General features: G+C 40.8%; 2 protein-coding genes across 2 annotated transcripts; both read right to left on the reverse strand.

Annotated features, from left to right (window-relative positions):
* LOC18792162 lies at window positions 4373–6703 on the reverse strand. The gene is given in 2 exon segments (XM_007226896.2): window positions 4373–4602; window positions 4604–6703. Coding segments are annotated over 2 exon segments (2019 nt in total). The 5' UTR covers window positions 6506–6703; the 3' UTR covers window positions 4373–4485.
* LOC109950142 (cysteine-rich and transmembrane domain-containing protein A-like) lies at window positions 7315–8520 on the reverse strand. Its single transcript, XM_020567766.1, has 3 exons — window positions 8293–8520; window positions 7977–8190; window positions 7315–7716 (listed from the first exon to the last, which is right to left on the reverse strand). The coding sequence occupies exons 1-3, from the start codon at window positions 8339–8341 to the stop codon at window positions 7668–7670; spliced, it is 312 nt and encodes a 103-aa protein (XP_020423355.1). The 5' UTR covers window positions 8342–8520; the 3' UTR covers window positions 7315–7667.

Raw genomic sequence — 12195 nt, forward strand, 5'->3', positions numbered from 1 at the left:
TAATAATTTTTGTTAAACTAATTGATGATGTTATATGCATTTTATTCATATTAATTGATATAATATATAGACTATAGTCGATTAGTCATAGGCATAAGATCCTGTTATAAAGTAGGCAGAGTATGAAAGTACCACTGAATATAGGGGCATGATTGTATTTGCTATTGTGGTATTACACTGATAGAATTTTCTCTTTCGGATAAAACTTTCTAACTCTTAGATTTCTCTCTCACTTTTGTCTTTGGATTGGTATTTATCAAAACCTGAAGATTGACTCTATTTATACGCAGATGGTATATGCTTAACAACCAGAACATTCACTCTACAACCACAATAATTGCTTCTTATTGTTTGTAAATAGTGACTAAGCCTATAAGTCTTCAACTTTCCGTAAAACATGATATTTAATTTCCAACATGGGTCCTCACTTTCCACTTGTGGACCATCCATCATTTACAATACTCCCCCTTGGATGCCTACAAGTCCCTTGATTGGTTGCCTCATTAAAACCTTGTTTGGAAAAACCAGTGGAAAAAAAAAAAAACTAAGCGAAGGGAAAAGAGTACAACTTAATTGAGGCATTAGAACAACGTTGAATGCGCTCATGTTGCCTCATTAAAATATTTATAGGAAAAATCCAGTGGGAAAAATTATAGTCGAAGGAAAAATAGTACAACGCGAATATGTCATGTGTTAGAGGACTCTTGAATGCTCCCCCTAATGAATATCTCCCCCTGATTTTGCATGCTTCAATTCGGTTGCTTATAGAGTTGACGTAATCCGATACCATGCCCTAGCTTTTGGAATGTACATTTTGGCAAAGATTTGGTGAAGAGGTCTGTCAGGTTATCACTTGAACGGAATTGTCTGACTTTGATTCTTGACTCTTCTGAAGCTCATATGTTTATAAAAACTTTGGTGATATGTGCTTGGTCCTATCACCTTTGATGTATCCTTCTTTGATATGAGCAATGCAAGTTGCATTGTCTTCATTCAGGATGGTTGGAGTGTCTGTTGCTGAGGGTAAGGCATATGTGCTCCGGATGTGATGCATAACTAACCTTAACCAAACACATTCACGATTGGCTTCATAAAGGACATATATTTCTGAGTGATTGGAAGATGTAGCAATCAACATTTGTTTTGTTGAGTGCCATGAGATTGTAGTACCTCCACATGTAAACACATGCCCAATTTGTGAGCAATCTTTATGCGAATAAGAGAGGTATCCTGCATCAGCATATCCAAAAAGACTCGGCGTATTGGTCGATTCACTAGAGTAGGATAAGCCCATGTATGTTGTCCCACGAAGATATCGTCGAATATGTTTGATACCGGTCCAATATCGACTTGTTGGGGTAGAGCTGTATCTTGATAATAGATTTAGTGAAAATACTATGTCTGGTCTAGTACATTGTGTTAAGTACAATAAAGCACCTATTGTAATAAGATATGGTACTTATGGACAAAGGATAATTTCATCATCCCCTTTTGGACGATATGGATTCTTCTTAGGGCCAGTTTGGGATTGTTGTCACTTTTTAAAAAATTTGCTTATGCTGTGTGATAGGATTTTTAGTACCTGTGCAAAGAGGGTTAAAATCACATAAAATACTTGCAAGAATACAAGGCTATTGTAGTATAGATGCTCATGCAAGGTCATTTTCCTCAAGGACTAATTAGCAATTTAAGTAAAAATAAATTCCAAATAACTACTTAAAATAAAAGGTCAAGAAAGATGATTATGAATTTGGTTGATTCTAAAAACAAATATTAAACAAAAACAAATATGATTGAAGGAAAGAGTTTTGAATATCAATTTATAAAAGCACTAGGGTTTCACCATCACCTAGCAATCCTATGAACTTTTACCAATTACTTATGAATTGCACATGCCACTTTGAAGGTTAGGTTTTCCTAATGTATATTCTACTTGGAACCTCCAACACAGAACGTATATCCAACATGCAACCCGTCCGGACATTCGGATCAAATCTGAACATGAAAGACTCATTAAGTTTTGTGAAAACCCTTTGAAAAACCATGCAACCCTTAAGACGTGGTGTTCATCTTAAGTGAAATTACAATTATTAATCACAAGAAGCTAGCATCAATTTCAGGGAACCTTCCGACCAAAATTGCATCCAATTACTTTTCTAAAGATCCTAATAGTGATCAGACATGAAGACAATTAGATAGTTTAAAACAGTGATTAACAATTCAAGTAGGCATGCACTCATCATAAGCAATTAAATAAAAATCACATATTCATGCTAAGGTTCAAGGCTTCACCCTAGCAAAAGAAATTTAGTTACGCATACTCATAATTGAAATTCAAGAAAATATCATTAAGAAGAAAAGAACGAAAACACCTGAAAGTTGTGAAAACCCAAAACCCTAGCAATTGCTCTCCACAATGCAAAGTTCAAAAGTGAAAAGGAAGTCCTAAATTCCTTGTGAGAAAGAGCTTAAATACCCCTTAAAACCTAGCTGCCAATGTACAGCTTTTCTATCCCCACAAGGAAACTAATTAAAATAAAATAATACTAGGAAATAAAGTCCAAATTTGAATAGGAGAATCTGCCCAAAATCTGCCCAGCCACGTTTTGGCCCCAAATCTCCTCCAAATCTGGCCCAATATAGGTTGTTTTAAAGATAAAAATGTTCTGAACACTTCTCTAGAAGGCCACGAACCCATCCGAGGTCATGTTGGGCTCCAAAAACGCAATAAAAGCCCAATACGTCACTATTCCAGCACCGCGCACTGCTCATTTATTTTATTGCCAGAAAATAACCGCTTGGAAGAAAAATCTGAAAGTTTGATACGATCAAGCTAAGTGACTCACGAACGTCTTCTAACTGGAATTACTCCAAAATCCGTCCATTTGATTATGTTTTGCTCCAGAGAGAGTCGAAAGTCCTATATTGGAAATATAATTCAAAGTATCAAAATTCTTCCAAAATATTAACCAAAATATACTAAGAATGAGGTTAAATATATAATATAAAATATGTCCATCACTGTGCTTTGAAAATAATTAGCTATAAAGTAAATCAGCTCCATGTTTGGTAAATAATTCTTTTAAAGTGATGTTAGTACAAAAATTTGTGTCAAAACTATTTAGTAAATTTTAATATAAAACTGTGGTAACTGTGAATAATGACTCAAATATATATGGTGTTGAAAGTATTATGCGTTAATTATGTGGTGGTAGTGGAGGTGGTGAAAGAGATGGAGGTGAAGATGGTGGTGGTAGAGGTGGTGGTTGTGGTAGTAGTGGTGGTGAGGATGGTGATTGTGGAGGTGGAGGTGGTAGTGGTGGTAGGTATGGTGGTTGTGGAGGTGGAAGTGGTGGAGGTGGTGCTTGAGGTGGAGGTGGTGAAGATGGAGGACGAGGAGATGATGGTGGTGGTGGTGGAGGTGGTGAAGGTAGTAGTGGTAGTGATAAAGATAGAAGTGGTGGTGGGGATGACGGTAGTGGAGGTGGAGGTGGTGTTGGTGGTGGAGGAGGAGGTGGTGGTGGTTGAGGAGGATGTGGTGGTGGTGGTAGCGGCTGTGACGGTGGTGGTGGTGGTAGCGGCGGTGACGGTGGTGGTGGAGTTTGATGTGGAGGTGGAGGTGGTGTCATTTTTAAAAATGAATGATGGTATTTTGGAAATTTAAAAAATTCATTAAAGACTTATATACGCTTCTTTTGAAAGTAGCTTTGAAAAGTAACTCAGAGCATGCTTTAAAAGTTGCTGTCAAAAGACCATTGCTTTTAAAATAATCGAGATATTTTATTTTTACCAAACACCTTAAACTGCTTAACTTTAAAGTGAAGCAGGTGTTTAGAGAAAAAAAGCAATCTCAAACGTGGCCTTAGTGTCAAGAAACCGAACGACTATTGGAGTGCTAAGTGGATGAGCCTTATTCAGAACATTCACTCTACAACCACAATAATTGCTTCTTATTATTTGTAAATAGTGATTAAGCCTATAAATCTTCAACTTTCCGTAGAACATAATATTTAATTTTCAACATTGTAAATGGGTTGGGTTCCTGATACTGAAAACTTGAGTTCAGTTTACAAGAAGCCAGCCTCTGGCCTTACCATTGAGTTGGGAAAATTTTGAATACGTACGTTATTTCCTCATTAGTTTTCAGTCTGTTTGAACATTTATGAGACTATTGCCATTCAAGTTTGATTTTTCAAAATTTTCCATTGAACTCAAAACAAAAACGAGAGATGGCAAAAACCTACTGTGCCTGGATTTTTCAAGTTTTCACTCTGTCATGTCATGTGGCTAATGTATGGAGATTATAAAAAATTAACACCTACGTAAAATTTTATTTCCTTGGATGAAAGAAAACAAGCATAGAAATAATGGTAGAAATCAAGAGAGATATGTATGACCAAAACTATTCGTTCTCATTTCATTTCACCTTTTTCGCCTTGCACAAAATTGAAACCTAACACAAGCTAGCTGCATTATCCCCATTTATTAACATACAAAACTCCAACTAAACTCATCGGTTGATAAATCATCATGCACAACAGCTTCTGATATCTTCTCAGAGATGGCTAATTCCATGAATTCATCTGGTCGGATTTCCCCATTCGTTGTCCATGAAGAGCTTCAGCAAGTTCTTAGAGAAGCCACTCAACAGAGCCACCCCGGGCTGATTCCCGGGCACCGGTGTAGACCTCGAGTCCCTCAGATTCCAAAACACCAGCTGTGGGATCGCATTCCCATAACCATGCTCCCTAAACTTCTTCTGTATCACGTCATAATCAGTCTCCCAGCTGTTGGCCGAAGCCTCATCAAACTCCATGTCGCTGAACACAAACACCCTCTTGATCATATTCTCCGGCTTCAAATTCCCCTTCACCGCAACCCTCAGCAGCAAATCAAACACCTTCTGAAAATCAGTGTTCATATCGAACTCCATATCCCTCACAAACTGGCACTTGGTCTTCAGATCATCCCCTTTCACCAAATGCAGCTGAGGATTCCTACTGAATGTGATCACCAGCCCCTTCCACGGGTCCTCACTCAGCTCAGACACCAACAGCCCCAACGCTATCGCCACCTCCATGGGGGTCCCACACATGCTACCGGACACGTCACACACGGCCAAGCAGTTCTTCATCTTCCCCAACTTCAACATGTCCTCCACCATTCTCTTCCATTGAAGCTCAGCCACTTCCCCGACGTCACCTTCCTCCACAGACCCAATAATCTCATGGGGAAGCAGAGCACCGGCCGCCATCTTCGCCTTGCCGGCCTTCACGTCCTCCAAGTACTTCTTGAACCTCTCCTTGTCGTGCTTTAGGAAGAACCTTTTGTAATTCTTCATGGCCACTGACGCCACTCTGTTGTACGGAAGCGAACCCCACTGCTTCGCTCCCATATAAACCTCCGGCAACTCCAGCACCTTCCTCAGAGGCACCAGAACCTCTTTCCTCAGCCGATCTCTCACTCTGTAAGCGTAATGGGTTTCCTCCATGCCTTCGTATTCCTTGTACGATTCGCGCGGGAACACCTTTCTCGCAATGCTCTCGCAGATTAGAGTGGCTCGATCGAACGAAGAGTCAATCGAAGGGCACCACTTGGCCGCGAGGCTGATCTTGTTGCTCTGATTCGACTTCAAATTCTCCATATCGGCCTTCAACAACTCGGCGAAAAGATCCGAAACCCTCTCGTGCAAGAATCGGAAATCCGGGTCGGATCCATACTTGGCAACCGCCTTCTTGGCCATGGCGATCTTCTTCGCCTTCCTCAACACGCTTGCCTTTTCCTTTTCCCATTTTACCCACTCCTTCTCCTTCGCTTCATTTTCCTCCTTCGACATGTCCTTTTTGGCGGCTTTTTTCTCTCCCCCGGTCTTGATTTTCTTGAACGGAACGGCTTCGGGGCTCAAGTCACAGCCCAACCTATGTTTCTTCCTGCCGCCGGCGGATTTTCTTTCCTTCAACGCATCCTTCTGTTTCCTCCGCACGTCCTCGCCTTCTAGAAGGCGGTAGAGAATTTCGGGTAGGTCCTTGATATAACCGAAGTCCGCAAAGGACCTGAGATTGCAGGCGAGGGTTTTGGGGTGGTGGTTGTGGAGCCAAACCGCCGCCGTGTGGAAGTGTTCCTTGTCAGACTTTCCGGTGCCGCGTACGCCGCGGAGGTTGCAGATGAGCTTGAGCGTGGTCGGCGCGCTGTGGGTCCAGGCCAGCGGGAGCTGGTTGTTGACGTAGTCGGCGGGGGTGTCCGGCACCACGTGGAAGAAGAAATCGAGGCAGGGGTTGCCGGTGGAGAGATAGGTGGCGGAATCATTCTCGGTCAAGCCCATCGGGAGTTTGTTGTCCATCGCTATGTCGTTGAAATTTGAGACCATGAGGTCAACGAAGGGTTCGCCGGTGGCGGGTTCGGGTTTGGGGTCGCGGTCGGGGTCGGGTACAGGTTGAGATTGGGGCGGTGAGGTGTAGGTGGGATTGGTGAGCTCTGGAGGACCGAGAAGACTGGGAGGAGCCATGGTTCAAGGTGTGAGAAATTGTGATGGAGTGAGCAGAGGAAGGACGATATTAACCGACTGAGGCGGATCTATAGGAGGGCAGTTACTTGGGCTCCAAACTTAGTGTTCATCACATCTGATTTTGTCATTTTCATTTTCGAGACAATATATTTTTGCCGAGTCCATTTTCGAGACACACAGGCGACTTTTTAGTGTTTCCTTTTTCTGATAAATTGGATTTGAAATTAAATAAAGAAAAGGAAACCATCTTAAATAAGGAATTTTTCGTACCGAAAAGGATAAAACAGCTCAACCCACGACTGTTTCTTGCTTATGTGGATTGTCCACAAGCGGCAAGCCAAGAATCAGAATGTGGATTGCTTAGGAATTACCTGATTGATATATAAACTACTTAAATTTATAGTGTGTGATTCGTTATGCTTACAACCATCAATTACTTTTTTTTTTTGGGTTAAATATCACAAGGTGTTTTCATACCTGACGAGTGAAATTAATCCCCGTTTAAAATTCGACTTGCTCTGACCACAAAGCAACAATTACTATTTCTAATATGAATAAGTTGGTAAGAAATGTTATCGACAAAGTTTGTCATTTGTCAATGCCTGATGAATTGGGCTAAAGTCATAGTCGATCTCCTAACCGATGATCAGCCTGCCATACTTGTAATATTTTCAAACTTTATTTTATTTCTTAAAGAGCCAGAAACAAAGAAAGATAAAACCAGCTAGGTCGGCATTAGTAAGGAAATGGGCAACAAAATGGGTTTCACGTGGAGTGTTGTTGATGGCTAATCCAAAGCTTTTCTCCCATACCTTAAACCAGCTGAAGTTAAATTTTCAAACCAGCGTGCATGCCCAGAATCAGAATGGGCTTTTGACAAAGGCATTCATCACCAAACCTATTCAACTCATGTATAAAGCAAGCCTCAAATGTGAAAAAGGTTTTGGGATCCTATTCGATCAAAGTCGCACCACACTCGACATAAAAGCCATAAAATTGTATCCACTTGCTTCTCAGTTTAATTTATTGAGAATAACACAAGCTACGTTTAACGACATACAGATTGACTGAATTTTAGTCTTGCAGGTTTGTAAGAAATCAAGAGCAAAACAGAAACCAAGAATACAACGGCAGCAGCAGAGCAGGCTATTATTATGCATATCTAGAAGCAGCAACGCTCCAACAAGCAGCAGCAGCAAAGTGCAGCCAAACTGCGAATTGTAACCAACGAGGGGGAGATATCAGATGATAAACAAAACAAACGGCATATATTCACTTGCAATCCAATGTTTGATGTTACATGCAACTATTGACTTAACTTGATGACATTGAGGAGATTCGAAACAGGAAATATACAATCAATTGGATGGAAAATAGAAACTTGGATTGTATTGGACCCTATGAACATAAACATAACCAATAGATATTAATAGGGATATAATAGATAGAAAGCAGGGACATATATACATACCAGCTTCTAAAGAGAGAATCGCAGGCATAGTCATCTTGGTGGTAGTGGTGGTATGGGCGGAGGGGAGGAGGGGCAGCTGATAGTGGGGGTTGGTACCCTTCATAGAAGTAACCCTGATATCCATATTCTTGTGGCGGAGGAGATGGATTTGGGAACCCCGGCCGTGGCGGTGGAGGTGGAAAGTCCGGCGCTTGAGGATACTCTTGTGGGTACCCTGAAAATTCGTAGTCACACACCCAACACAAATGATTATTATTGGATAATTAAACAAATCCAAAATTGGGGGAAATTTACAATTGTATTATAAATGGCTTGCCTGGTGGGGGATGCTGTTCATGTTGAACATGGATGTGTTGGTAACTCATTGTTCTTTTGCCTTATCCGATGACTTGGCTGACTTCTGGGATTATGCGTTGTTGAGTGCTCTGCTCGAATGAAATATTAAACCTTTCTTCTCTCCAAAGTTTCTTTGAAGTGTCAGTGCTGCATTGGGGAGGAGGACACTTGGCGGGAACGTAGCTATGTCAGTGTCGACAACCATGCATTACTTTCTTTGGAAGGATCGATATAAATGTTAGCATATTCAGAACATTATCATGCATATAGATTCAATCAAAACATGTAATAAATCTCAATGAAAATGCAGAGAGCTTTTGAGTAAAGAGAGGTCAGATTTCTGTGTGTGAGAGAGAGAGAGCTTTTAGAAGAATGCTTGCTGTATCAGCCCAGCACCAAAACATGTATATATCATGACACTGACAAAAACCGTTAGGGAGGAGATATTCCCTATTACATCACTAAATCTAGCCATTCAATCATTACCCTATAAGATAATGACAGGTGGCAAAATGCTATTACATTCTCTGCTGTACACTTGGACTATGATCCAAGGCAGCCTTCCTAACAAGAATAGAACCTTCATATTCTAATTCCATCACAGCAGCTACACCTATACACCAACACTCCCTTCTAGGTGTTGTGCTGAAATAACACCTAGAGCCTTCCTCAAATACTCAAATCTGTCTCTTGCTAATGGCTTGGTGAAAATGTCAGCAAGCTGCACTTCTGTTTTGCAATATAGCAAATCAATCTCACCATTTTGTAGAGCATCTCTTATGAAGTGAAACCTGCGGTTGATGTGTCTGGTTTTGTGATGATGAACAGGATTCTTTGATATAGCAATAGCTGAAGTGTTGTCACACAACAACTGAGTTGGTTCTACCTGTTCCTCTCCAAAATCAGATAACACAAACCTCAGCCACATAGCTTGTGCAGTAGCTTCTGCTGCACTCATGTACTCAGCCTCTGCTGTTGACAGAGCAACACTACTTTGCTTGATTGAAGCCCAAGAAAATGCACCTGACCCCAAGTTGAAAGCATAGCCTGATGTGCTCCTCATGTCATCTTCACTTCCACTCCAATCACTATCACAATAGCCTATTAACACTGCTCCTTTTCCCTTATCATAGGCAATTCCATAGTTTATGGTGCCTTGAACATATCTCAGCACTCTCTTTGCTGTTCCCATGTGCTTCTTGGTTGGATTATGCATGAATCTAGCCAAGAGGCTTGCTGCAAACATGATATCTGGTCTGGTTGCAGTCAGATATAGCAAGCTTCCCACCATTTGCCTATACAATGTCTCATCTGCTAGTTCACTTCCATCCACTTTTGACAACTTTTCATTCACTGCCAAAGGTGTTGCAACAGACTTGCAATCCTTAAGTCCAAATTTGTCAAGTAAAGTCTTTGCATACTTCTTCTGGTGAAGAAAGATGCAAGAATCAGTTTGTAGGACCCCAAGACCAAGGAAATGATGAAGTAGTCCTAGGTCAGTCATCTCATATTGTCTCATCATATCATCCTTGAATGCAGCCATCATTTCTTTTGAGCTTCCTGTGTAGATAATATCATCTACATATAGAGACACAATGAGAATACCACTTGTAGACATCTTTGTGTACAAAGTAGCTTCACTTGGACTTCTATAAAAACCAGTCTTGATGAAATAGGAATTTATCTCATCATACCAAGCTCTTGGAGCTTGTTTCAAACCATATAGAGCCTTTTTCAGCTTATACACTTTATCTTCACTTCCTTGCATCACAAAACCAGATGGTTGATCTACATAAACTTCTTCATTTAGCACTCCATTAAGAAATGCAGACTTTACATCTAGTTGAAACAGATTCCAGTTTCTCTGTGCAGCAACAGCCACCAAGGTTCTCACAGTATCAAGTCGAGCCACTGGTGCAAAGGTCTCATTGAAGTCAATTCCAGGCTTTTGAGAATATCCCTTTGCCACCAGCCGAGCCTTATTCTTCTGCACAGATCCATCTAGGTTCAGTTTAGTCTTATAGATCCATTTGACTCCAATGATTGGTTTATCAAATGGTCTATTCACAAGCTCCCATGTATTGTTCTTCTCAATCATGGTGATTTCAGCTTCCATTGCTTTCTTCCAAGAGTCATCCTTTGCTGCCTCTTCAAAACTTTCTGGTTCTATAATGCACATGTTGCATTTTTCATAAATTTCTGCAATGCTCTTGTACTTGAGAGGAGTGTGATCAACATCCTGTGATCCTGCTTCCCTTTCTTGGTCACTGATTTCAGTGTTTAAGCTAGGCATCTCATTCACTTCCAATTGTTCTTCAAATTCATAAGAACTCCCTTCTGCTCCTTGTTCTTCTTCTCTAATTTCAGTGAGCTGAATGTTCACACTAGTCTCCTTCTTTGTATTCCAATCCCAACACTCATTCTCACTAAATATCACATCTCTTGAAATGATAACCTTTTCAGTTTCAATATTGTAGAGCCTGTATCCCTTTTCACAGCTGCCATACCCCAAGAAAATACACCTTTTGCTTGCCAAATCTAGCTTCTGTCTTTGCTGTTTTGGTACATGAGCATAACACAATGAACCAAATACCTTCAGATGCTTAATTCCTGGTTTCCTCCCTCCATAAGCCTCAAATGGTGTCTTTTTGCTTAAGGCTTTAGTTGGACATCTATTCAAAATGTACACAGATGTGTTGACTGCCTCTGCCCAGAAATCAAGTGGAATTTCTTTTCCAACATCAAACATTTGGCCATTTCTACTATAGTTCTATTCTTCCTCTCGGCCACACCATTTTGCTGTGGTGTGTATGGGGTTGTGAGCTGCCTTTCAATGCCTGCATTGTCACAGAACCTCTCAAACTCCACTGAAGTGTACTCTCCTCCTCTGTCACTTCTCAATTGTTTTAGTTTGTAGCCACTTTGCAATTCCACAGTGGCTTTGAACTTCTTAAACACACAAAGAGCTTCTGACTTGTGCCTTAAGAAATAGACCCAACACATCCTTGTGCAATCATCAATGAAAGTGAGAAAGAACCTATTTCCAGCTTTGGTAACTGTCTGCATAGGACCACAGATGTCACTGTGAATAAGTTCTAGTGGGGTTGATGCTCTAGAAATAGCTTCTCTTGGGAATGCTTCTCTACTTTGCTTGCCTAGAACACACCCCTCACATACCTGTCTATCTTCTTTAATTTCTGGCAGCCCTACTACCATATCTTGCTCTTTCAATAGTTTTAGACTAGTCATATTGAGATGTCCAAACCTTCTATGCCAGAGATCAGTGGAATGGTCTACACTTGCTCTATAAGCAAAGTGCATTTCAGCTTGCAACTTCAAAGGAAAGCTTCTGTTTCCTTTCATCTGAACCTTTGCCACCAGATTTGTATGAGAGCTGTCATTGTAGATTTCCACCTTGTGATCACCAAATACCAAATAATAGCCATGTTCTATCATCTGTCCTACACTGAGTAAGTTCTCTTTCAGTCCAGGTACAAGCATTATTTCTTTGATATGTCTCTTGCCTGCTTTGGTTTCAACCACAATAGTGCCTTTTCCAGTTACTTCTACAAGCTGTCCAGTTCCCATTTCAACCTTGGCAGTCACTTTTCTGTCAATATCCACCAACAAATCCTCTTTTCCTGTCATGTGATTGCTACACCCACTGTCCAAATACCAGATCTCTTCATCCCTTGTTACATCAGCACCACTTACATTGCTAGCATAGAACATTGTTGGTGCAGCTTCCACTTGAGTAGCATAGTTGATCTGCTGTGGTGTTTTCTTGCTGTAGCAGTCTTTTGCAATGTGACCAAGTTTATCACAGTTATAACACTTTGGCTTGCCCTTGAATCGACATTCACCAAAATGTAGCTTACCACAG

The sequence above is a fragment of the Prunus persica genome, chromosome G1 (genome assembly GCF_000346465.2).
Source record: "Prunus persica cultivar Lovell chromosome G1, Prunus_persica_NCBIv2, whole genome shotgun sequence".
Classification (NCBI taxonomy): Eukaryota; Viridiplantae; Streptophyta; class Magnoliopsida; order Rosales; family Rosaceae; genus Prunus; species Prunus persica.

Bases quoted from the DNA above. Each gene is read 5' to 3' on its own strand.
- LOC109950142 (XM_020567766.1), bottom strand. From the start codon at position 8,341: ATGAGTTACCAACACATCCATGTTCAACATGAACAGCATCCCCCACCA. The intron at 8,191-8,292 runs GCAAGCCATTTA...ACGAATTTTCAG, and splicing joins TGAACAGCATCCCCCACCAG to GGTACCCACAAGAGTATCCT. The intron at 7,717-7,976 runs GTATGTATATAT...TACAATTCGCAG, and splicing joins GATTCTCTCTTTAGAAGCTG to TTTGGCTGCACTTTGCTGCT.